General features: G+C 50.9%; 1 protein-coding gene across 1 annotated transcript; it reads right to left on the bottom strand.

The window, feature by feature from the left end:
- Positions 1-22,310: 22,310 nt before the first annotated feature.
- On the bottom strand, positions 22,311-24,651 carry LRRN2 (leucine rich repeat neuronal 2; the record flags this gene model as incomplete). The annotated part of the gene is made up of 1 exon (XM_082860926.1): positions 22,311-24,651. The coding sequence occupies exon 1, from the start codon at positions 24,447-24,449 to the stop codon at positions 22,311-22,313; it is 2,139 nt and encodes a 712-aa protein (XP_082717052.1). The 5' UTR covers positions 24,450-24,651.
- Between the last annotated feature and the right edge of the window lie 1,115 nt (positions 24,652-25,766).

The raw sequence follows: 25,766 nt of genomic DNA on the forward strand, positions 1-25,766 counted from the left end.
AACCCATGCCCTCTTCAGTGGAAGCACAGAGTCTTAACCACTGGACCGCCAGGGAATTCCCCAGGGTAATTTTTAATGTGCTTCTTTGCCATCTGTGTATCTTCTTTGGTAAGGTGTTTGTTCAGATCTTTTGCCCATCTTTCAATTAGATTATTTATTTTCTTATTGTTGAGTTTTAAGAGTTCTTTGTATATTTTGGATAACAGTCCATTATCAGATATATCCTTTGCAAATAGTTTCCTCCAGTTTGTGGCTTGCATTCTCATTCTCTTGATTTGCCTTTCACAGGGCAGAAGTTTTTATTTTTAGTGAAGTCCAGCTTATCAATTATTTCTTTTGTGATTTGTGTCTTTGGTGTTGACTCTAATTTTACGTGGCCCACACCAAGGTCTCCTGACTCCTGATTCCCTCAGGTTCTTCATCTCCTCCCCACCCTGCTGTTTGAGAACTCCACTAACATAGGCCTTTCACTTCCTCAGATGCTCCTCCCACCTCAGGCCCCCCAACTGTTTTGTCCAGCCAACTCCCACCGTCCTCTGAAGTCAACTCAATGAGGCGTCCTTGGGGAGGGGAGAGCTCAACTCAGGTGCCACCCCCATTACATCTCTCCCAGCCCGTGTACTTCTACTTCCTTTCACTTGTCACAATCATAAGATGCGGCTCCCTGCTAAGATGTAAGGTCCATGAGGGCAGGTGGAATTTCTTCGTTGGTCACTGTTTATCTCCAGAGCTAGTGCTATGCCTGGAACATAGTAATGGTTATTATAATAGCAAATACATCTACAGTGCTATGTGCCAGAAACCCTCCAAGCAGGTTACATATTTAACTCATCTGCTCTCTGCAATAACCCCATAAGTGGGTAATTGATTCCAAGGTACAGTTTGCCCAAGATCACAGAACTAGTAAGTGGAAGAGCTGGGGTGAAACCCAGAAAATCGGGCTCCAAAGTCATCTTTGTTGAATGAATGACTCAGAGAGAAAGAGAAGGAGACAACTAGGAAATAGTATGAGAGAGAAGGTGGTTAAAGATCAGAGTGAATGAAATAGGCATTTGCCTCAGAAGGGCTCCTTAATGGTTGTTGACTGACTGTTGAACGGACTCTGGAAGAGAGATGCTACTCGGCCCCAGCCCCTCCTTCCTTCTGGGATGAGCAGCACAGGCAGATAATTGGCGGGACAAAGCCTGCGTTCTTTGCGAGGGGCTCTTGGAAGGCTGCCACGGGGCACATTTTTTTTTTGTGGTACGCGTGCCTCTCACCGCTGTGGCCTCTCGCGTTGCGGAGCACAGGCTCCGGACGTGCAGGCCCAGCGGCCACGGCTCACGGGCCCAGCCGCTCCGCGGCATGTGGGATCTTCCCAGACCGGGGCACAAACCCGCGTCCCCTGCATTAGCAGGCGGACTCTCAACACAGGGCACATTAATACTGAGCTGCCTTGGGTAGAGACAGCTTAAGCTGGAGATAATTACTGCTGAGATGTCTAGGACATCAGTTGAAAAGATTCAGTCATCCCCAGCAGCTCTGACTCAGCCACAGCCCTTTTTAGGGGAAGACAGTGGAGCGTCCAAGAGGACCCAAGGTCATTGCCCCCATTCCTCATCTGACCCAGTCCTGACCACATCTGGGGTCTCTGTAGTTGTAGACACTCGGGGAATCCATCCCCACCACAACCGCCCCTGCCTTTCCCAGTCACCCTGTATCAGAAAATTTTGCTATCCTGTTGTCACGTATAAAAGTAATTTTTCCAGATGGTGAAAATATAATCGAGCAGCTTTGGGGAATGTTCTGATTCTCCCTGGGGAACACCTGGATGTCATACCCACAATCAACAGGGTTGGTTCCCTGAGCTAACTTGTTCTTTGCATGAGTCAAGCCATTGCTGTGGCCCCTGCTCTTTAAGAGAAGCACTGTTCACATGGCAAACGGGAACCTGGTGAGCCTCCAGAGGAATAAACAGGTAATGACTGAGGATGGGACACTAGTATCAGGGTTCTTTACTGCGAGCAGTAGAAGCTGACTCAGCAAAAGGAAATTTCTGGAAGGGTAAGAGGAGTTCACAGGATCAAGGGAAAGAGTAAAAGAGAGAAAGAATAAGGGAAGGCACAGGAACCAGGGTTATTTTGTGGCACCAATAGACAGTCTCTTCAGGGGTAGCCTTTGGGAGAGAGGTCCCCCAACAGTGTTCTCTTGTTGTGAGTCCTGGGACAGAAAGTCCTCAACTCTTTGGCCAGGGGAGACCAAGCCACCTTGATTGATAGCTTCACCAGGACTGGATCCACTGGGGGAGGGGTGGTTATCCAAAACAAAATCCCAGTGATGATACTAAAAGATGGAGTTATAGGTAACAGGCACAGAAGGCCCTTCTGAGGATATGAACTGAAACCAAAATGATGAGAAAGACCCAGACACAGGAAGAGTGGGGGGAAGAGGGAACAGCAGGTGCAAAAGCCCTGTGGTGGGAAAGAGCTCGGTGGATTTTCAAGGGTCAGGGTGGCTGGCTCTGTCTTCCCTCACAGACTTGGCTTGGGAATGGGCCCATCGCCAGTCCTCAGAGGCTCCCTGGGCCATGTTATGAGGCCAGAATTTTGTTTATTCCAGATGCAACAGCATAGAAGGCTAGGTCCAGAGGCATTCTCCTAGCTCCTGTGATAGGGAGAACAGTGAGGGTGGAATTTTGGTCAAGTCATGTTTCTGGAGGCCTGTGGTGGACCAGGCCCTGTGTTAGGGTCGGTAGACTAAGGATGGATACAATACATGATGCAGTCCTCAGAGCACCTATTCTTGTGGGGCAGATACAGGCAGATCACGTGATAGAAGTAAGCTTGCAGCATGGATTTAAAACCTTCTTCTTTTGTTTTTCATTCTGAGTTTTTTATTTTTTAGGCCGCATGGTGCGGCATGTGGGATCTTAGTTTCTTGACCAGGGATCAAACCTGTGCCCCCTGCAGTGGAAGCTTGGAGTCTTAACCAGTGGACTGTTGGGGGAAGTCCCCAACCTTTCTTCTTTTCTGAGCTATGTGTTTAGCTCTGTATATTCCCCCATAATACTGCTTTAGCAGCACCCCAATGATTATTTTTAGTTTCTCTAAGCCTTTGTTTCTTCATGTATAAAATGGGAATAATAATAGTACCCTAGTAATATGAGATTTTTATAGGGATTAAATGAGATAATATATGTAAAGGTCTTACATATGCTTGGCACTTAATGATAACTGCTCAACAAATTTTAGTTGTTATGATTAATAATAAAAATCAATGTAAGTCCTACTATCCTGAAACCAATGATTTTGATAAGTTGTTTTTTTATTTTCATTCAACTCAAAATACTTCCTAGTTTTCCTTTTCTTTGGCACAAGGATTATTTAGAGGTGTGTTGTTTCGTTCTCAAATATTTAGGGATTTTCTAGGTATTTTTCTGTATTGATTTCTAATTTATTTCTATTGAGGTCAGAGAACATACTTGGTATGACTTAAATCCTTTTAAGTGTATTGAGTTTTATTCATGGCCCGGAAGATAATCTCTCTCGATAACAGTTTCCTGCTTACTTGATCCATGCTTGGTTGTGGTTGGGTGGAGTGTTCTGTAATTGTGGATTAGGTCAAGTTGGTTCATAATGTTGTTCAGATCTTCTATATCCTTGCTAATTATCTGACTTGTTCTATCAGTTATTAAGAGGGGGGTACGAAAATCTCTAATTGTGGGCTTGTCAATTTCCCCTTACAGTTCTGTTAGTTTTTGCTTCATGTATTTTGAGGCTCTGTTATAAGATATATAATGTTTAGAATTATTGTACAATAAAGCACAATATTGTATATTGCTTTATATACAATAAAGCAATACAGCCCAAAATGTCAACTGAGAAAGCTAAGAAATCATCTCTAGATACTGAGGCAAGATGCTTTTATGTACTCTCTTCAGTGCTCATGAATCATGGGCTTTTCCGGTCTGGCATGTAGGAACCAGCGCTATTCCCAGCTTGTGTGAGGGCTCAGCACTGTTCCCTTTAATCCTCGGTTTATTCTTCCCCCAGCCTCGAAGAGGTTCCTCACGTGTACGTGCTGATCAGTACTCAGCTGAGTACCTGAAGGGGATTCGCTTTAGATCTCCAGAGTTCTCCCTCTGTGCAGCTCTTTCCTCTCCAGTTTTCTGTCCTATGAATTCTACCTGCCTTGTACTCTCAGCATCAGCTCCTTAACTCAGGAAGCCCATCAGGATCCATCTGGGTTCCCTCTCCCCACTTGTGGCCTGGAGATTCTCTTAAGGTAGTGAACTGGGGCAATTATAGGGATGACCTTATTTATTTCCCATTTCAAAGAGATCGTTGCCCTTCATTGCCTGGTATGCCATATCTTTTTTTTTTTAATTTTTAAAATTTATTATTTATTTATCATTTTAATTAATTTATTTATTTATTTATTTATTTTTGGCTGTGTTGGGTCTTCGTTGCTGTGCACGGGCTTTCTCTAGTTGAGGCGAGCAGGGGCTACTCTTTGTTGCAGTGCGCGGGCTTCTCATTGTGGTGGCTTCTCTTGTTGCAGAGCACGGGCTCTAGGCACACGGGTTTTAGTAGTTGTGGCACATGGGCTCAGTAGTTGTGGCTCGCGGGCTCTAGAGCACAGGATCAGTAGTTGTGGCGCATGGGCTTAGTTGCTCCGCGGCATGTGGGATCTTCCCGGAACAGGGCTCGATCCCGTGTCCCCTGCATTGGCAGGCGGATTCTTAACCACTGCACCACCAGGGAAGCCCTGCCATGTCTTATAAACAGTTGTTTCACATATTTTTTCTGGTTTTTGGTTGTTTAAGGTGGGAGGGTAAATCCTGACTCTGTTACTCCATCTCGACTCGGAGCTGGTCTCTGGATTTTGGGGACCAGTTTTGGGATGCTCTGTGGAACCTGTGGCAAACTCAGTAGCACGATCCCAGGGGAGGTCCTGCGGCTTTGGGAACAAGCACACTCTGTCAGCTCACTATGCTTTTGAGAAGTAGTTTTGGCTTGTTGTCAGCCCTGATAGACTACATCTCTGACCACTGGGTACCACATGGCCTTACAACCACAACTACTCATCACCACTGACAAGCCATAAATTCAGCCTTCCCAGAGGCGCTCCGCACGTAATCAGGTACAGGTGGCATCGGCAGGACTGAGCCAATACTAGTGGCGCATGTAAGTTCTCGTCACAAGTCACTCACACTCTGAGGGTGCCCACTGCTGATCTGCTCTGCCACCTCTTCCTCAGTCGACACCTGTGGCCTCAAGAGGAGGTGACTGAGGAGGACAGCCCAGACTGCTCTTCAGAACTCTTCCTGATACAGTGACACCCACCCGAAGGGAACTCCCCTGGCACTGGAGCTCTTTCTGGAGTGCCCCAGTGGGAGTGCTCTGAGCAGGACAACTTGTTGACTACTTTACTTGGAAAGAGAGATGGCCTGAGGTAAGTCTCTCACTAATTCATGTGCTTTACTAATGGTTTGGCCAGATGGTCACGAACTCGGAAGGGATAAGATTCAAGAATTCGTGACAAAGAAGTTTAGAAAAAAGGTGTGTGGACAGGCCTCTTAGAATGGGCAGAATATGAAACTATTTGTGTTCCGTGTGGATTTGACCAAGCTCCTACTGGTAGCCAGGCGGACAAGGTGGTCCACTTTGTGGGTGTTAGTTAGGGCTCTCCCTCAGCACCCCCAGCGTTTGCTCAGTGGACTTGTGAACAGAGTGGCCGTGGTGGCTAGGCTGAAGGCTTGGCCTGGCTCAGCCACATCCTCTCACCAAAACCATCTGGTTACTGCCATTGTTAAATGCCCAACATTCCTAAAGCAGGAACCAACCCTGAGCTCCTGACTTGTACCATAATCTAGGGGGACCTGTCGGCTCCTTTAGACCACGTTGGTTAATTCAGATAATTGCCTCAGGTTTCCTCCTAATTAAGATATAATGTAGCTCCTGATCCACGGAGGGGCTACGGTTTGTTCTCTTGGAACAGATACTTATTCCTAGTGGAATGAGAGTCCCTGCAAACCAGGGTCACGTTTGTAATGGTGGAGGTCTGCAGCCCTTTGTTTGTTTGTTTACCCAAGGAATAGGTATCTGGTGAACCAGTTTGTGGAAGAGGGTTCTTACTGCCATGGCTGGGCCCTCAGGAGGGTCCAGAGACAGCCTGTGAGGTGGCATATGAGCCAGAGCTAGCTACAGGAATGCAAAGCCAAGTGTAGAAACATCTGTGCTTTGTGTAGGACTCAGTGTCTGTCATGTTGGTGAGGGCAAAGCAGTGTGGTGGTGGTGGTGGTGGTGGTGGTGTGTGTGTGTGTGTGTGTGTGTGTGTGTGTGTATGTGTGTGTTGCATGCCAACATCTCATCCTTCTGAACAGCTGTGGAGGGCTTTAAGGCAAGAAATGATTAAAGAGCTCTCAGAGGGAAAGAAGAGGTGAGGCATCCTCTGATCTTTGTCTATTCAGGGTCTAGTATAGTTTCTGTCACAGAGTAGTTTCATTTGTTGAATGAGAAAAAGGAAAGGAAAAAAAATGAATGAGTGGATCTGTATATCCTTTGAGTTGGAAGGGATCTCAGAGATTATCTACTCCCATCCCCAACCATTCTGAGACTCTCTTTGTTGGCATCCCCCAACTGGTAGTCACCTAGTTTTTGCTTGTTATTATATATAAGAATAGTTCTAGCTGAAATTTATCAAGTGCTTACTATTGTGAGGTACACTACTTTACATGCACTAACCTCACATATGCCTCAAAATTTGAGGAAGTAATTATTATGCTTATGTACCAGTGAACAAACAGTTTCAAGTTACATTCTCCAAATCACACAATGAGTAAATGACAGTCAGGAATTGAAGCCAGATGTATCTGACTCCATGGCTTAAGCTCCCAAACACTATGCTGTACTGTTTGAATACGTATTGTGACAGAGCTCTCACCACCTTACAAGATGACTGTGTTATCATTAGCCAGCTTTGACTGTTAGACAATTTTCTCCCTTTGCGTGGAAACCTACCTCCCTATAGCTCGCAGGCCCTGCTGAGAACCATTCTCTTCTGCCCCCAGCCATCTGAAGATGGCTCTCCCAGGCTGCAGCTGGGGAAAGCTCTCCTCTAGACCTCACCTCACCCTCTAGACCCTCCTCTAGATCCTCACCCTCTGGAGCCCTTGCTGAAGGGGGCCCAAGTTACCAATGCCCTTTGCGTGTGGCTCTCAGGCTGGGCAAGGAGAGGCCTGACCAGGGCAGAGAGTTTCCGGACCAGTGCCTCCTGTCTAGACACTCTACTGTTATTAATGCCATTTCACCTCCCATTAGCTTTTTTTTTGGCAAGACAAATTCTTCCACTGCTCTGGCCTGCATGGCTGAATTACCGTGGAGCTTAGCTCAAAGCAGGAATTATTATGAGAGGGCAAGAACCGCAAGGCCCCTTGGGTCTGGCCTGAGTCATCTGCGACTCCGGTCTCTGGATCTATGTATTGGGCAGAGAGGGAGGGAGGAGAGGTCGCACACAAGCTGGCTGGTCCTGGTTTGTGAGATGATGCTAAGCAACACTTTCTGTAGCGGAGCTATGGTGTGTGTGTGTGTGTGTGTGTGTGTGTGTGTGTGTGTGTGTGTGTGTGTGTGTGTGTGTGCATGTGTTTCTGTGTGATGTAGCAGAGTAATCTTTTAGAACAGCTGTTGAGCACCTGTCTTAACCTCATCTATCTGGGCCTTTTCTTTCTCATGGGTGTAACTGAATCTCATTTCACTGGAAAAACCCTCTTCCAGGCTGAGCTGAGCTCTGCACATGAGATGGCCTTTGGACTGTCCCCCCATCTCTCCAGCCCCCCGTGCAAATAGATAACCAAGGAGGCTGCGTTTGCGTGGAACCCAGGGGGCCCCAAAGCCTGGCTCTTGTAACCTGGGCCAAGGCTGCAGGCATCGGCCGGCAGCAGCTTCATGCAAGCCCAGGTGGAGTGCTCTGGGGCCCCTGCATGTGTGGGGGTGGTTGTCGCTCTCAGTTAAGGTGCTCCTTGCAGGGGACCCCATACTAATTGCCTTGGATTTCCTCCTAATTAAGATGTAATGTCGGGGGCTTCCCTGGTGGCGCAGTGGTTAAGAACCCGCCTGCCAATGCAGGGGACACGGGTTCCAGCCCTGGTCTGGGAAGATCCCACATGCCGTGGAGCAACGAAGCCCATGTGCCACAACTACTGGGCCTGTGCTCTAGAGCCCGCAAGCCACAACTACTGAAGCCCATGTGCCTAGAGCCCTGCTCTGCAACAAGAGGAGCCACTGCAATGAGAAGCCCGCACACCGCAACGAAGAGGAGCCCCCGTTAGCCACGACTAGAGAAAGCCTGCGTGCAACAACGAAGACCCAACGTGGCCATAAATAAATAAATATGTGAAAAGTAATATATGCTTTAAACAAAAAAAAGATGTAGGGCTTCCCTGGCGGCGCAGTGGTTGAGAGCCCGCCTGCCGATGCAGGGCATACGGGTTCGTGCCCCGGTCCGGGAGGATCCCACATGCCGCGGAGCGGCTGGGCCCATGAGCCATGGCCGCTGAACCTGCACGTCCAGAGCCTGTGCTCCGCAACGGGAGAGGCCACAACAGTGAGAGGCCTGCGTAACGCAAAAAAAAAAAAAAAAAAAAAAAGATGTAATGTGGCTCCTGATGCACAGAAGAGAAGGAGGGTGAGAGGCCTTGGACACTCTATCTAACCCTCCCAAGTCCCAGAATGGGTAGGGGTTGGAGAGCCAAAGGTGCCCACGGGAGAGGAAGGGCGGTGTGGGCTCTGCTCGCCCTCACCTACCACAGCACCGTTGGTAAGTGAGGGCGGGCATCTTGGGTGTTTGACCCGACGTTGCCCTTGGCTAGCTGTGTGACAAACGAAGGGCCACATTTCACCCCCCTGCCACACAAGAGGATGGCACTGGAGAGCAGAAATGGCGTGGGCTCTGTGATAATGACAGTGGTATGTAGGCAAACTTCCCTAATGCTAGTGTTCCCAGGGCGGCAGCTCTGGGGGCCCTGGGGAGAGAACGGGCATGGGGGAGGACCCCGTTCTGTGCTCCTCTCCCCTGAATCACTGCTCTTCTCTTTTGATTGTTCCCAGGTCTGGGACTTGCTGTTTATCAGCTACAGGGGGAAGATTCAGGATGCTGTAGGGGAGAATTTTGTCTTGCTAAATCTTTACACTTCATGGGGAATGGCCAGTTAGAGCCTAGCTCCAAGAGTTGCATCACTTTTTGTACCTGGGGCCTTGGGTCCCTCGGCCAGGCTGGCTCCCTGGGCGAATGGCCATAGATCACAGCCGTCTCCTAGCAATGGGGGGAGGGCCAGAGAGGGGCAGGAGGTGATGACTGGGCTGAAGCTGGGAAGCCAGGGAGGATGGAAGAAACCATACACTCTTCATTACTCAGTGTCACGGAGTAGGGGACAGCCAGATAAATTTACATATCCTGATAACCCAGGCTTTTGGAACAGCCTCCCAAGGAACTCCAGAGTTTGTGCTTCACTTGCATGGTCCCTGCCCCCTTTTTGGCCTATCCTCATTTCCCCATAACTTGGGACATTAAAGGCCATAAGACAAGAAAGAGGTCAAAAGGTGGATGGTGGAAATTGCCGGCCCCCTGCGCCTCCCAGGTCTCGTCAGCCTCAGGAAGCAAGCCTTCATGGCTTCATTCACACATTCATTCACTCATGTAATGAGCACCAACACTGGGCCATGCTGTGTTCTAGGTGCTGGGAGGCCAGGTTGCAGGCTGTTGCTCACAGAACCTAGTGTCAGGAACATGGGCGAGTCTCCAGGGAACACACCAGTGGCAGAGTCCTGCCATGACCCCCATGGTAATACTGAGACTCAGAATCCGGGAGGTAGTGGGAGCCTTCCTGGAGGAAGCGACATCTAGGTTGGGACCCAAAGGATGCCTAGAACTACTTAGATGAAGAGAGGAAGGAGGGTGATGTGAGGGAGAATGTTCCAAGCTGAGAGAACATTGTGTACAAAGGCCCAATAGAGGCAGCGAGTGTGGCATGTTCTAGCAGTTGGAATGCATTTGTGTGGCTAGATCTCGGGGCAGGAGGGAGTGACACAGCAGATGTACCGAGAGCTAGGCAGGGCTGGGTCGTGAAGGGCAGTGATTTTGTGTCAAGGAGTTTAGTCTGAGGGCAGTGGGAGCCATGAAACATTTTAAGTAGGGGAGCGAGAGGACCGGATTTGAATTTTTGAAGGAGCCCTTTGGAGGCTACATTGCAGGCCGTTGCGGTGGTTCAGGGGAGAGTTGACGGTGGCCTGGACTTCCACGTTCACTGAGAATAAGGCGCTCCCCAGCCAGCCTCTCCCCCGTTGCCCCCTTGCCCTGTGCTCTGTTTGCCGGTGCAGCGAGCTCAGGGTAGGGGTGGCAGCTCACTCCTGTCCTCACCCAGATCGGTCCCATTGCTGAGTGCTCCGGTTACTTGAGCGCTATTGTTCTTGGGTGTTTGCTCGCTACCTTGGAAGACTTTGTTTTCTTTGTCCTTCCATGGCCTGCTGGAGAGCAGGGCTCCTCAGGGGCTGAGGGATGACCACGAGACCTCTGAGAAGGCCGGGAAGGGTAGGACCGCAGGCATTCTGAGGTCCTGGATTCTCATTTCAAGTCCAGAGATTCTGGGGAGCCCCTCATTCTCAGCAACTCCTTAAGAGCAAAGCAGGGTGAAGAAATTGGAACCCTTGTGTGCTCTTGGTGGGAATGTAAAATGGCGCAGCTGCTGTGGAAAACAGCACAGCAATTCTTCAAAAAAATTAAAAATAGAATTGCCATATGATCCAGTAATCCCACTTCTGGGTATATATAGAAAAGAATTGAAAGCAGGATCTCAAAGAGATGTTTGCACACCCATGTTCACAGCGGCATCATTCACAATAAACAAGAGGCGGAAGCAACACAAGTGTCCATCAACAGATGAATGAGTAAACAAAATGTGGCATATACATACAGTGGAATATTATTCGGCCTTCAAAAGGAGGGAAGTTCTGACGCGTGCTACACATGGATGAACTCTGAGGACATTATGCTAAATGAAGTGAGCCAGTCACACAAGACTGTATTGTTGTGGTATCTAGAATAGTCAAATTCATAGAAGCACAAAGTAGAGTGGTGGCTCCCAGGGCCTGCGGGGAGGGGGAAATGGGGAGTCGTTGCTGAAAGGGGATAGAGTTTCCATTTTGCAAGATGAGGAAGATGTGGAGACAGTTGTACAACAGTGTGAGCACCTTGGGCACTTCTGAGCTGTACGCTTAGAACTGTGCACAACGCTACATTTTGCGTTGTGTGTTTTAAACCACAATTTCAAATGAAAATTTTAAAAATCAGGTGATTTAAGTTTAACAAAAGGCAGAGCAGGGACAAGCGGGTGGGGGTGGTATAAGCAGCTCCCCTTTCTGAGGGCGGTAGGAAGTGAGAGGTCAACCCAGATTCTGACTCTCCTCCCCTGAGCAGCCCCAGGTACACACACACACACATACACACACACACAGAGTCTCTCCTCTGAGCACATATTTTCAACTTACTCTCTCCTCGATATTAGTAAAAATAATGGGGAGGCTGAGAGGTGGGACACATGAAGTTGCCTTGGTTCCACACTCATCTAGGGGTATCTCCGCCTCCCTGTTTCTCCTACTTTCCAGAAAACTGTAGCTGAGGTCCAGCTGGAGGCCAGGGATGGATGGGATGATGACTAGGAAGCCCTTTTCACCCATATGGGGAAAAAGCACGGAGGAGAAGGCTGCCACTGATTTCCTCTTTGCTCAGATGCGCCGTTGGCCTTCCTCACGTCCCCCTCGGGCTAACGCAGCCAGACCCACTGGGGTCCTGGGCATGGGCCTGCTGGCAGCACACCCCGGTAGGCTGGACTGAGGTCACCCAGGGGCTCGAGTGTTTTCTCCGCCACCTCAGGGGTTCCTCAGCCTTCCTCTGCCATTTGGTGTGGTCCATTGCATGTTTATGTTCCCGGGCTCTTGACCATAAACCCTGCAGTGTGCTGTAGGTTAGATGTACTCGCCTTTCCTAAGCTGTTGGGCCTCTTGACTAGGACATGGTGAGTAACCAGAGGACTCAGGAGGGAAGAGGGGTTGTGTGTGTGTGTGTCTTTCTTGAAAAACAAGCTTCTTCTTGGCAAAGGCTTCCCTGGCCTTTCCAGTCTCCACTGGGCTGTCTTCCCCTAATCTCAGGAGCTGTGTGCCCCTCAATTCAGCTCTTGATCATCGCTGTCTTGTGTTATTGGCACAATATAGAAACTCTTTTATTAGCTAAAACTTGATTCCTTAACCAAATGATAGATTCCTGGAGGGAAACACTCTTCATTTCTTGTCTGACTTTTGAAGCGGGGTCTTAAAGAGGGTCTTCATTTTATAAAAACATTACAGGGCTGCATCCGTTTCCCATGGGCCTCTCTTAATTTTGGGTCTCCAAATCATTTACTTTTGAGGTGACTGCTGTGTATGATCCTTGTTGATTTTCTCTTCTTCAGTTGTTAATTGGTCTCCCCACCCCGGTCTTATTGTTTCAATAGCTTTGTGGGTGATTTAAATACTTCTCTAACATTGATTTGGTCAACATCATTTGCATTTCGGGAGGCAAGATATGCAATTTCACTTTGCAATTGGCTTGTCTCTTATTTGTTTTGTGTGGTAGTAACTGCCCACAGCCAGCAGAGGCTAACAAAGACCTTTGCCACAGGTCTTGGGTCAGGCTGAGACTGCAGTTAAACGGGAAAGAACAAAATTGAGTGAGGGGTTAAGGTTAGAGGGTGGTAGGTTCATTAGTAACTATTTTTTGTGTTATGTTGACTTTTGTGTCCCAGCACCACCTGTGAGAACTGGCGAGCTAATACTCAGTTAACAAGAGCCTCTGTATTGCCCTTCTGACACTTTGATAGTAATTAGGAACATACTCTCAGTTTGCAGTTGTAATTTCCCCTGACCATGGAAGGCATCTCTACACAGCTGAGCCTGCATGTGGAAGGGATAGCTTGGGGTGAGTTTCTTCCAGAGTTTAGAGCTAATGAGCAGGAGTCACAGGGCTGTGGTTTCAGTTCAGTCTAAGGAAAAACTTTTTAAAATGTAGAATCGTTAAACTTGATGGGCCGCCTTGCGAGGTAACGAGCTCTCTGTCACTTAAAGTATTAAATCTGGGATGAGATGATGGGGCCGTTGTGGAGAGAACTCCTGTGGTGGGTGGGAGCTGAGGCCAGAGAACAGTTCCAAACCTGAGAGGCGATTATTCTACATCTTTTGTACTAGGGTACACACTCCTGTGGACAGGACTGGATTCTTTTCATCCCCATGTCCCCGAGCACCTCATAAATACAATCACAGCAGCTTGGTTGGTTGTTAGTGAATGAATGACTGACCGGGTGGATTGAATGAATGAACCGGTTCTCATCTTCCAAATGGTCCTCAGCACCTGGCCACTCCAGCAGCCAAAGCCAAGGTTAAGTTTCCCCCAGTCCTTCCCAGGGAAACCGGAGCGGGCAATGGGGCTCTGAGGAAAGATTAGAGGTCCTGGAAAGAGGGGCAGCTGGGCGGCTCATACAGTGTGTTTCAAATGCATTGAGCTTCTGCTACAGTGGCTCTCAACGTTGACTGTACATTTAGGACACCGGGAGGCTGTTTTAAAAAGTAGTAATATCTATATCTCACCTCTAGAGACTGATTTAATTGGTCTGCAGTCGCTGGACACCTAGCTGTCAAAGGCCCCCAGGTGATTCTACTGCACAGCCAAGGTTGAGAACTGCTGCCTGACTAGGTGCCGGGTGGTTTACATCTGTCTTCTCATTTAATCCTCACAGGAACTCGTGAGTTAGGTCACTGCTTCTCACAGCGTGGTCCTGGAGCAGCGGCACCTCTTGGGAGCTTGTGTTAGAAATGCAGATTTTCAGGCCTCACTCCAGATTCGAGGTGGAGCCCAGCAATTTGCGTTTTGACCGCCCTCCAGGGGATTCTACAGCCATCTGTTTTTGGTACGTGGGCCTCTCACTGCCGTGGCCTCTCCCGTTGCGGAGCACAGGCTCCGGACGCGCAGGCTCAGCGGCCATGGCTCACGGGCCCAGCCGCTCCGCGGCACGTGGGATCTTCCCAGACCGGGGCACGAACCTGTGTCCCCTGCATCGGCAGGCGGACTCTCAACCGCTGAGCCACTCCAGGTGATTCTGACGTGTGCTCCAGGCTGAGAACCATAGACGTACTAGCAGCTCTCATTCACAGACGAGGCAGACAGGTGTAGTCAGCACCCCAAGGTCTCAGGGATAGTAAAGATCACGGCAGGGATTTAAATCCAGGTGTATGTCTCTGTGTAGACACACCACACTGCTTATGGGCAGGAGACAGATCTCTTGCTGATCCTGGGTCGATTCTTTCTCCTTCTCTTCACTTGGTGCCAACCCGTAGCTCCATCTGGAGCCCAAATGCTTTTGCCCTGGGGAAGCAAAGGGCAGAACATCCCAGGATTCACTCTAAAACAGTTTTATTAGGTGCTTAAAATAGCTTCTGGCAAATGGTGTGTAGAATGGGGACTGGAACAGAGCTGCAAACGACATTTACAAAGTTGTGTGTGTTTGTGCAAACACATGGACACGCACGTGTGCACACAGCTCATGTGTATGCGGGGGGGGGTCAGAAGTTGAGGAATTGGGGAAGAGGAGTAAAGGAGAAATAGAACAGGATGGATGATTCTAATCTACTCAAGATTAAAGAGAAGGGCTTGAGCCTGGGTTTCCCAAGGCACTTGGGTGAATCCTGTGCCCTCCCGGGGCACATGCTTGTCAGATGGATGTTGTTAAGTGGCTGAGTGAGCTCTCATGTGGCTCTCGGGGCTGGGGGACCCATGGGGCTGATGTGGGAGGTGCAGCGGAGTTCTAGGGAGCTTGTAGGTTTTGATGGGCTAAAAGCTTGAAGCTTTGATTGAACGTTAGGAGCAGACATAGGAGCCCCTGCTTTGCAAATGAAAACACTGAGACTTCACTTCATCTTCCTTATTTTAAAGGAAATGTCTATGTAAGCAAATCTGAATCCATTTAGGTGCAGAGATGGCGAATGTTCCTCAACCTAATCCTCCCTGACAGACCTGCAAATTGTTGTGGGTGGCTCTGTTTCCCTTGGCAACTCCCAACTAGAGTCTCGAGTTCTACAGCTGTGAGTGGGACTGTAGTACCCTCTAATGCAGTAATTCTTGATCTTTCTGGGGTTTTTGACCCATTTCAGAGTCTTATTAAATCCAAGGCGCCCTCTCTCCAGAAAATGTTACGTATGCATGTGCACAGAAAACTTTGCTAGCCTTCACAGCCGCCCATGGACTCTCCAACTTTGAATGACTGGCTCTGATGGAGGGCCCTAGTCCAGCCCTGCCCTGAGCCAGAAGGTTGAGATTCTGGTTCCCCTCCTCTTCTCACTGTGAAGTCAACAGAGATAATGATACCCAGGCTATTAGAAGGCAGGGGCCTAAACCAGATTACTCTGTGAGGCTGGCTTCAGCTGTGAGAGGTGGGACTTCACCAAGCAGTGGCCTCTGAGCCCCGGAGCCAGGCACTACCGCCGCTTACCCTTCTCAGCTGTGGCTCCTCTGCCTGGGCCAGCGCCCCCTCCACAGTCCTGGGAGTCCATCTGTGGGGTCTGGCTCCTGCCCACCCAGCTTCTGTGATCCTTGTCAGTACAAGTGATACCATCTCCTCTCTATTCTCTGTAGTCAGTACCTGGTTATTTCCATCCAGCTTCACACCGCGTCCCCCCGCCCTGAGAGGAGTTCATGCCACTCACTCCTTATTTTTGATGGAGAACATGGTGTGGGTAGGTGAGCACAGCATGGGAATTCAGAATTAGAAGACTTGGGTTCAAATTCCAGTTCTACCTTTATTGGTTGTGTGACCTTGGTTATTTAAATTTTCCAAGCCTCGATCTCCTTACCTGTAAAATGGGAATAATAATCATATCTGTACAGCATAACTCACTGAGTTATTATTAACAGCAAGAGAGGGTAAGTATCAATGAGCTTAGTAATGTGCCACCACGTACTGCCCCTTATTCTTACCATGTAGGTTGAGGCTGGGTTCTTTCTTCCCTCCTCACAGGCTGATAGCCTGATCCTTTTTGATTTCTGAGGGTAGCAATGAAGGAATGAGGAATAGTGCCTTAGCACTTCCTCAACCTACCTTTGTTCTCTTGTTGCTAAGAGAGCTGCCATTTCCAACACTGGCCCTTCGTGCTCTAAGACAACCACAAGCAAGACAACCAGGTCTCTTTTTGTGCACAGTAGGGGTGGGGACTATGGCAATTGGAAATTTCTACAAACGAGGCAGAGGGGAGCTCTGGGTTCCCTGGCTGGGGACTATAGGAAAGGGAACCTGGAGGGGCACAAAGATTTGGAGTGTGTGGTGGAGGCGGAGGGTGGGGATACTGATTCACAGCTGTAGCTAGGCAATGGACGTTCACAACAAGCACAGCCAGATTTTGCATGCAGATGAAAGGAGAATGGCTCAGGAGGGCCCTGTGGTATGAGAATGATACGGGCCACTGGGTCAGAAGGAGGCCATGGGGACCGTGTTTTCTAATTGATGCTATAAAATGGGCACAGAGGCCAGAGGAAGCAGTGACAGGACTCCTGCCACCTAGATTCTTGCTTGGTGCATTGCCCGGCTCAATGCTGAGCCTCCGATGAGCTCCTGACTTGGCCAGCCGACGTCTGAGCTCAGAAAAAAAAGGAAGCCCGTGGGCAAGGGCTGCTCTGGATGCAGTTCTGATCCACAAAGAAGAACCAGTTGGTGAGGAGGGAGATCAGAACCTCCAGAGGAAGCCGCTGTGGAAGTTTAGAGTTCACAGTATCTAAGGAAGGAAAGGATGAGGGGGCAAAATCAGACACCCAGGCTTCTAAAATACATGTTCCAAAAATTCAGAGAAGAGAATTATAAGCTATGATTCTCAAGGGAATATAGTTCAAGAGGTTTTAAAATTGAAGTCCTGACAATAAAGCCACAAATTATCCTGAGTTTAAAAAAAGAGGGCAGCGTCTAAAAATATATGTGGCTGCACAGAGAGTGCTCTAAAATCTGCACACAGATTTTAGAAGTTCTCATGTTCTCGAAAACTACTGGCATACTTTTAACGCGTATAAATTTGAATATAGCAGAGCAGTAGTTAGAAAAGAGCTTTTGGAATCAGACAGCGTTTGAATCCTGGCTCTGCCACCTACTAGCTGTGTGACCTTGGATAAGTCCTTTAGCCTTTCTGGGCTCTGATATCTAAATTTGTAAAATGGGGGTAACTGTAACCACTTTATAAGGTAGCTGTGACTGAAATGAAGTGGTGCGTGTGAAATCCCTACTAGGGTGGCTAGCACATAGTAAATGCTTGACTTTAGGCATTATTACCATTCTACAAAAATTACAAGGAGATACTCTTAATCAGAGGGCATCTGTAAAAGGATAGCCCAAATGGGTAACAATCGTACTGGGAAGGCTAAGGACGGGTTGATCCGACATGTGTGAAACTTATGAGGAACACACAAGCGTTCTTTTGGTAAAATCATCAAGAAGGAAGGTAGACGTCAGGCCTGGAACAGCCAATGCGTTGTCAGCACATTGCATTTGCAGTGTCTTTGCAACACTCCACGGCGATGCGCTGTCAGGGAAGAGGCAGGATAAGGACTCCTGCCACTGCTGTTTCTCCCTTGGAATGACTGACTGCTTGAACGACAAACACAATTAAGATGGAAATTAAAGCAGTGAGGATCATCCCTCACTACCTTACATAAGTTCTGGTCTCTGTTGTGAGGCACTGACAGAACTAGCAGATGTGATGGAGGAGCCTTGGTCTGCATGAGCTGCCTTGAAGAACAGTGGGGAGAGAGAGAGTGGTCAGGATCCTGCGAAAGAGTAAATGTGGCTTTGATTTTCAAAAATAGGGGAAAAGATAGATTCAGGAAAGAGAGGTACACTTCGGGTCCACCCCCAGCAAAGTTCTAGAAGCGATGGTTAAATGGAGATGATTATTGCAGTGGTCTCCTAAGTGACCTCTCCGCTTCTGCCCTCGGCCACCCCACACGTCCATGCTCTGTTCTCAGCCTAGCAACCAGAGGGACCTGCTTGAGCCAAATCATGCCACGTCTGCTCAGGACCCTCCAGTGTCTCCCCTCTTACTGGAAGGAAAAGTCCAAGTCCTTCCAGTGGCCTATGAGGCCCAGCATGATCGCCCGGCTACTTCTCCGCCCTCAGGTCTCCCAGGTCCTCTCCCTGCCCCCCTCCCCCTTGCTCCGGACACAGCGTCCTTGCTCTTGGCGTTCTCCCTTACTTTCCTCTTTCTGGACCACTCTTCCCCCAGATAACTGGTTGGTTCCCTCCCCCACAGCATTGCTCAAATGTCAGCTTCTCAACAAGGTTTTTCCTGAACCCCCCTATGTAAACCCCCCTATCCCGACTCATCCTCGTCCCTGACTTATGTTTTTCTCCATAGTACTCACTACCAACCAACATGCTATATATTCTTACTTATTTGTCCTGTTCATCAACTTCCTTCCCTAACTAAAATGCAAGGTCCATGGGCTCAGAGATTTTTATCTGCATCCCTAGTTCTTAGAACTGTGCCAGCCGCATAGTCACGTTCATTAAATATTTGTTGATTGGGAGGCAGAAGGGAAAATGGGAAGAAGGAAGGTGACTGGAACACTTAGAAAGAGGTCACTAGACCAGGGTGACCAACCATCCTGGTTTTCCCATCACTGAGAGAGGTCCTGAAACAAGGGACTTTCAGTGCTGAGACCAGGAGAGTCCCAGTTGGTCACCCTACACTAGATCAGCCAACCTCATTGACTTCTGCGATACAGGGACTAGTATGAGAGCTGCCAGGACTGCCTCACACTCTCTCCTCCTATTGGCACAGCCCTCCAGGAAGTCCACCTCCTGGGAGAGTGCAGGAACGTGGGCTGCAAGAGAGTGTATTTAAGTGGTTTGCACTGACAGCTGGCTGAGCGGCCACCTCAGATGGGTTGATTGATGGGCCCGTGTCGGGCTGGTAGGAAGGCTGCTGCAGTAGTGAGCCACAGAACTGTGTCCTGGCCCGAGTCTGCTCCACCATCTGTCTGCTGCGGCTGAGGACAGAAAGGCAGGATAGGATCCTGCAGTGGCGTGCTCCCGCCAGGGACATAAACGGTCAACAATTGAGCTGGGTTTTGAAATCATCTCAATAGATGGAAGTGACAGGCTCTCTGTAACAACTTAAAATTCAAACAGTGATAAATATTGCTTTCTATTTAGGGTTTAAAAAAAGCTACCTTAAATGTCCAGAAGAGACCAGGCTAAATAGCCGTTTTGTTTGTTTTAAACCCAGCATGTTTAGTTGCCCACGCACTCAGACTAGTTTGAAAGCTAACTGCAGCTCAGCTCTCTTTCCGGGAGAAGAGGCCACTCACTCATGTCCTTTCCCCGCTCACCTCACGCTCTGGGGCAGCCACATGCTCAGGGCCAGGGAATCCAGCTGAGAGAAAGGCTAAATCACCATAACTGCCTTCCCCCCACCCAACAAGGGATTCGTTTTCAAGGGCTCAGTGCCGGGAGCCCCTGAGGACATGGAAACTGGGAGCCAGAGCTGCACCCCTCTTCCTCAGGGCTCACAGCTTCCATGGTTCCCCCAGGGCTTCCTGCCTATAACCGAGGAGTCTTCGGGAAAGGAGGGTAGCAAAGATGTCTTTCAACTTCCAGCCCTTCCATCCTCCGACCGCAGGTACCTTTACAAGTATTTCGTGCTTGCAGGATCTAATGTGTGCTGGGGTCACTTTCTGGGTTGCTGTGACCGAACCCTGAGGTCTTAGAGGCGTTCTGGGGTGGCAGGGGAGGAGCTGATGGGAGAGGGTTGCAGGGCTCACAGGCTACAGGGCTCTGGGTGCTTAAGGGACCAGCATCAGATTCTCCTTGCCATGTGGGCCCATCAAGAAAGGCAGCACCTGCCCTTCATCCTAGACAGGAGAGGCGCTGACTTCTAACTTCAGTTTTCCATGATCAGCACAGGCCCTGGCCTGCCTCTTCCCCACAGAGCCTCTGGATCACAGAGGATGAACCCTCACCAATGGCAAATAGGCTGGATCCCACAGGCCAGCCCCAGTTAGTTGGCGTGGCTGCCCGGAACTTGGCTATGATGGTCCCAAAGCTTTCCCAGCTCCCTCCCCTAAAGAACACGTAAGTTGCCCATGGGAAAGAGCACATGTGGCCGGAGCCTGGTGACTCAGGGCAGTGGGCTGTCATTTTGAAATGGGGTCGAGCAGCCCAGCAGTAGAGGGGGCAGGAGCTGAGGGACCATCCTCTACCTCTACCCCCACCCCAACTCTCTCACGGGACCATAACCTGTACTGCTGTGTAGAGAAAAGCTGCGACCCTGAACAGAGGAAGTGAAACATTCTAGCCACCGCAGGCTGGAGCTCCATGGCTCTCCAAGTGTGGTCCCCAGACCAGCAGCAAACTTGTTAGAAATGCAATTCTCAGATCCCACCCAAATCTAGATCAGAAACTCTGGGGGTAGGACCAGCCGTCTGTGTTCAGCCAGCCCTCAGGTGACTCTGATGCAGGCTGATGTGTGAGAACCCTTCTGCCCAAGAGGAAAAGGCTTCTAAAGTGGCTGTTTGCTGAAGGTCTTCAGAGAACCCTGCTCTCTTTGTGCTCACCGAGAGAGAAGCATCATCGTCTGGCTTGGGGTGAGTGTTCTCCTTCTAGGTTCCATGGGGCCTGATGCTCTATTGGTCTGGCTTCCACCTGTGTCTACATTTGCAACCTTAGCGTGACTTAGACCCCGCTTCCTATGAGTCTGCTAAACGTGTCTGTAGCGCAGAAGACGTCAGGTTCACGTGGTGCTTCTTTTCGGTCTCAAGAGACCCATCTCAGAAACGAGAGCTGTGGCCCAGCGGCCTTCTGCTCTGGAACCGCCCTTCGGCTGCCGCAGCAGCCCCTCCCCTTGGCTCTTCTGCTTTTCCAAAGATGTTTCTCTTCACATTTGGTCCTAAGAAGTCAATCCATGAAAAAAAAAATACTGCAAAAGCAAACCAGGCTCACTGCAGCTTATACTGAAATGGACCAGAAAGATAAAGGCAGCAATTTTCTTGTCGCACAGCCTTCCCCTCCCCAAATCCTCCGTCACCCCACAACCCCCTCCTGCCCCAGTGAGCCCAAGTTCTTGCTGTCTTGATGATCTGCAATTCTCTGCATGACTCTGCCTCTTGGGTTTGTTTAATTAGAAATAGGATGGGAAGTGCTTCCCATGCACTGGCATGTTAATTGCTTATCACAGAAAGAGAAGGGGTGACAACATTTGGTGATGGAAATTTCCACTCTCTCCATCTCCAGGTTTTCCTCCATTTTCCTCTCCCGCCCTCTCCTTGTCTCTTCTTTCCTCTCGTGCCAGCCTCTCCTGCTCTTTGTCTCTCTTCTCCAGATCTCCAGGCCCTTTGGGGAGCAGGCCCAGAGGCGCCTGGCAGGTCAGAATTCAAACCTAAAGGGAAAAACTGTGCTCTCTCGCACCACGTTCCTCTCTCTCTCCTCCCTCCTCTCCCATTCCAGCCCCTTTCTGTCACCCTCAGGCTTTTAAGAGATTCAGAGCAGAGAGCTCTTTAGTCATACTCAGTATTCAAAGGATTATTTTTCTTTTGTTTCCTTCCCCTCCCCTTATTATTGTTATTCTTATTTATTTTTATTTTTTACAAAACAGGAGAAAAGAATGAATTGGGTTGGGGGGAGGTGACACATTTCTCCACAAAGGTACAAAATTGCCTATAGAAAGTCAACCTCAGAGTGCAGGCCAGAAGGGTGCCGAGAAGAGGCGTTCCTGGGCACTCCTCTCCCACGTGTCCTCCTGATCCAACTGGGGCCCCACTTTGGGAGCAGTCCCCCGAGGTGGGGAGGAGAGGCCTCCTTCAGCTCTTGCCCAGAAGGGGAAAGAGCAAGCAACTGAGACTGTACAGAGACAGAGAAGAGGAGGGGGCGCATCCTGTGGGCCAAGGGCCTGAGGACACAGGCAGGGGACATCCAGGGCCAGGAGCCTCTGGGCACACAGACAACTGGGGAGGTGGGCAGCTTTAGCCAGGGTCCTTCCTGTTCCTTGGAGATGCTCCTCAAATGGAAGCGGAGGAGCCCTCAGAAGGTAAGGGCCGTTTCTGGAGGCCGCAGGAGCACCCCCTAGGGCCACAAAGCTGGCTGTCTTGGTCCAGCTGCCAGGCCTCAAGCACGTGGACCCATGTTACTTTCCTGGCAGGGTACCTGGCCCAGATGGCTTCCCTTCTGGTAAAAAGTAGTCCTAGTTATTTCTCTGCTGCTGAGAACAGGCTGAGCTTCAGGAATTTTGTGACAATGGTGGTGACAGTGTCTCCCCGTCTGAGGACCTGGGCAGCTTCCTCCCCGGATTCCAGTGCAGGACAAGGGGTGCAGATACCACCCGGGCTGAGGGGGTGCTCCAGCCCCAGAAAGCCCAGGCTGGAAGGAGAGGCCGCCCACCCACTCCCTGCCTGGGCTGGCCAGTGCCAAGGTGGGCTGCCAGCCCGGCCGCCAGCAGGAGGATGGTGAGAACCAGGATGGCTATGAGCCCAGGTTGGTCCCCTAAGGCTCTGTGACAAGGAGTGGCCTCTTTAGTCCTGGCCCATACACATGCCAACTGGGTGTGGGCATCAGCAAAGGCCACTTGCAGGCAGGCCCAGTACTCCGTGGCCTGAAGGAGGCGGGTGATGTTGTAGCTGTGGGTACCCCGTGGCAGGCGGGCCACAGCAGTGGCCCTGTGGCCCTGGAGGGCAGAGGCACTGGACCAGGTGAGGTTGGTGGAGACTGTGTTGGGTGGGGAGACCCAAGATAGCAGGATGTGATAGGGGTGAGTCTCCTGCACCTGGAGTTCCAGACCCCATCCCTTGCCTCTGCCTGGCTGCAGGGGAGCCCGGCCAACAACCACACTAACCGTCTTAGTGTCAGCCCCTACCAGGTTCTGGGCCACACAGGTGTACAGCCCTGCCTCTTCCGCTGTCACCCTCCGCAGCTCCAGGGTCCCCTCAGGGTACACCCGGTACTTCCTGCCTGCCCGGGCAGCCGTCAGTCGAACCCCAGCTGGAGTGACCCAGTAGATCTCGGGTTCTGGTTCAGCCAGCGCCCGGCAGTGCAGCACCAGGCTCTCTCCACTGGCCACCTGGAGGCTGGGGGGGAAGCTGCGGGGGGAGATGAGGGGCAGGCAGTGGTCCGTCATCTCCCGGAAGGGCACCTCCCGCACTGGGCGGCGCTGGAGGTCTGGTGGCTCGGCACACAGGGTGGACTGAGGCTCGATGAAGCGGACATGGGTGCCCGTGGCATTGGCCCAGCGGATGACACAGTCACAGCGGATGGGGTTGCCATGGAGACCCACCTCCTGCAGGTTGGGCAGGGACTCCACTGTCTGCTGGTGCAAGGCACTGAGAGCATTGTTGTTGAGCATGAGGGTCTCCATCTGGGGCAGGTGATGGAAGGCGCGGGGGTGGATGAAAGACAGCCGGGGGTTGTTGGTGATGTCCAGCTTGGTCAGCTCAGGGAGGTTGACCAGGGCAAACTTGTCAATGGAAACCAGCTCCTCCATGTTGTTCAGCCCCAGCTCCTTGAGGTGCAACATGTTGGCAAAGTCCCCGGGCCCCACCCGCTGGAGCGGGTTCTTGTTCAGGTCTAGGAACTTGAGCCCAGGCACCTGCTCCAGCGCCCGCCGCGGTACCCGGGCCAGCAGGTTGTCATAGAAGGAGAGGCTCTCCAGGCTTTGAAGCCCCTCCAGGGCGTAGTCAGAGATCTCCCGCAGGTTCATGCCTGCGAGCACCAGGCTGCGCAGGTTGGCCAGGGGCCGGAAGTTCATGTCCAAGATAGCGTCCACTTTGTTGCCGCCGATCATGAGGATCTCCAGGCTGGGCAGCATCTCGAACCAGCGGCCGTCCACGGCCCTCAGCAGGTTGGAGTTGAGGTGTAGCCGCAGCAGGTTGCTGAGGCCGGCGAAGGCCCTTGGGGCGATGCGGTAGAGCTGGTTGTGGTTGAGATAGAGTTCCTGAAGGCTGGCCAGCCCTGCAAAGCTGTGGTCCTCCAGCCGGGTCAGCTGGTTCTCCTCCAGGTGCAGGCTCAGCAGCTGGGGCAGGGCACGGAAATCACAGTCTCGGGTGTCTGAAAAGCTGTTCTGGGACAGGTCCAGCTCTGTGAGATTGGCCAGGTAGCCGAGCTCACTCTGGTCCACGCGGACGATGCCGTTGCTCTGCAGCAGCAGGGTCTGCGTGCCTGCGGGCAGCGCCGGGGGCACAGCTGTCAGGAATAGGTCATTGCAGTCCACGGTGGTGGCCTCGCGGTAGGACGATAGGGGTGTATACCAGGGCCGGATCTGGCAGGCACACCGAGGGGGGCAGGGCACGTGCCAAGGTACCACGGGCACAGTGGCAATGGCACCAGCCACCCAAGCTAGCAAGAGGGGGGCCACAAGCAGCCTCATGGTGGAGCTGCAGGGCAGGGGACCATCCACAGGAAGAGTCGGGAGTCCCTGTGCTCTTAGCGCTTTGCAGGCCGAGGGTCAGCAGCCCTGCCAGGGCCCGGGGAACCACTCTCCCTGGGCAGTCATTCTATGCGGGGATGGGTGGGCATCACTTCCTGCCCTCTTGGGTGCGGCTCTCCATCCTTGTCCACTGGCGCTCGGTCTGCTCACTCATTGCCATGACCCATCGGGGCAGCCCTGGAAGAAGAGGATGCAGAGTTAAGGAGGTTGCAGAGAAGCAGAATCTACTCCCTCCTCCTGTGTCTCCCCTGTTTGACTCAAGAGGTCAAAGGAGCTGAGAGGGGTGGACAAGATGAGAGCCAGGGCTCCTGGATTCTGTCCTCCAGTCCTTAGGCTGTGTTGTCCTTTTCTTTAATCTGCAGGGGGAGTGACTGGGAGTCTTCAAGGAAGGGGCAAGAGATTGAGCCTTGGAAGCTTCCAGTATAACTTGCAGAAGGTGTGTGTGTGTGTGGAGGAGAGGGGATGGCTGAAATTGTCATCTTCAGAGTCCTTCTGAGCCCAGAGAGATGTGGAGTAGATTCTCCAACCTTCCTCACATCTCTCCTCACTGAGTTAATGGGAAATAAAGCGACAGTTTTCAGACAACCCTCTGAGCAGTGTGGGTAGAGGGTGGTAGAAACAAATGTTGCTTCTAAATTCCAGGGTGCGCTCCCAGGACTTGGAAAGTTGAAAGGCAGTGGACCCTGACCCCACACCCAGACAGGCTGGGGAAGTGGGGTGGTCACCTGGGGTCTGCTTAGGCTCTCCTGGGATAGGGGACAGCTTTGGCTTTTGCCAACTTCCCTACCTGGAGGCAGGGGCTTTCCCTTCCCCTGTAGCCTAGCCAAACTGCAAGGAGCTGGTGGGTTTAAGAAGCCTGGGTCTGAGCACCTCAGTCCTGACCATACGTGATCTGGCCTCAGCCAATTCTCCTGGCTTTTGCCATCCTATTGACTCACTGTGACCAACTTTTCAGGTCATATTTACCCAACACCCCCCGCTCCTGTCTCCCAGACAACTCTCAGTTGTTCTTCAAGACTCAACCTAAGTCAGTCGCTTCCTACAGAAAGCTGCTTCTAACCCTCCCCACCCCTGGATGGCTAAGGGGCCTGCCTTGTGCTCTCACAGTACCCCATGCTTTCTTCTGTCACAGCCCTGATCACATCATGCCTCCCCAACTGGGGACCTGTCTCGCTCATCATCATGCTTGTAGCCCAGGACAGGTGCCCAGGGAGGGTTGATCGCATAAATCAATCTCTGTGGTCCCAGGGCCCCTTC

Source organism: Leucopleurus acutus (assembly GCF_964270905.1).
Source record: "Leucopleurus acutus genome assembly, chromosome: 2".
In the NCBI taxonomy this organism is placed as follows: Eukaryota; Metazoa; Chordata; class Mammalia; order Artiodactyla; family Delphinidae; genus Leucopleurus; species Leucopleurus acutus.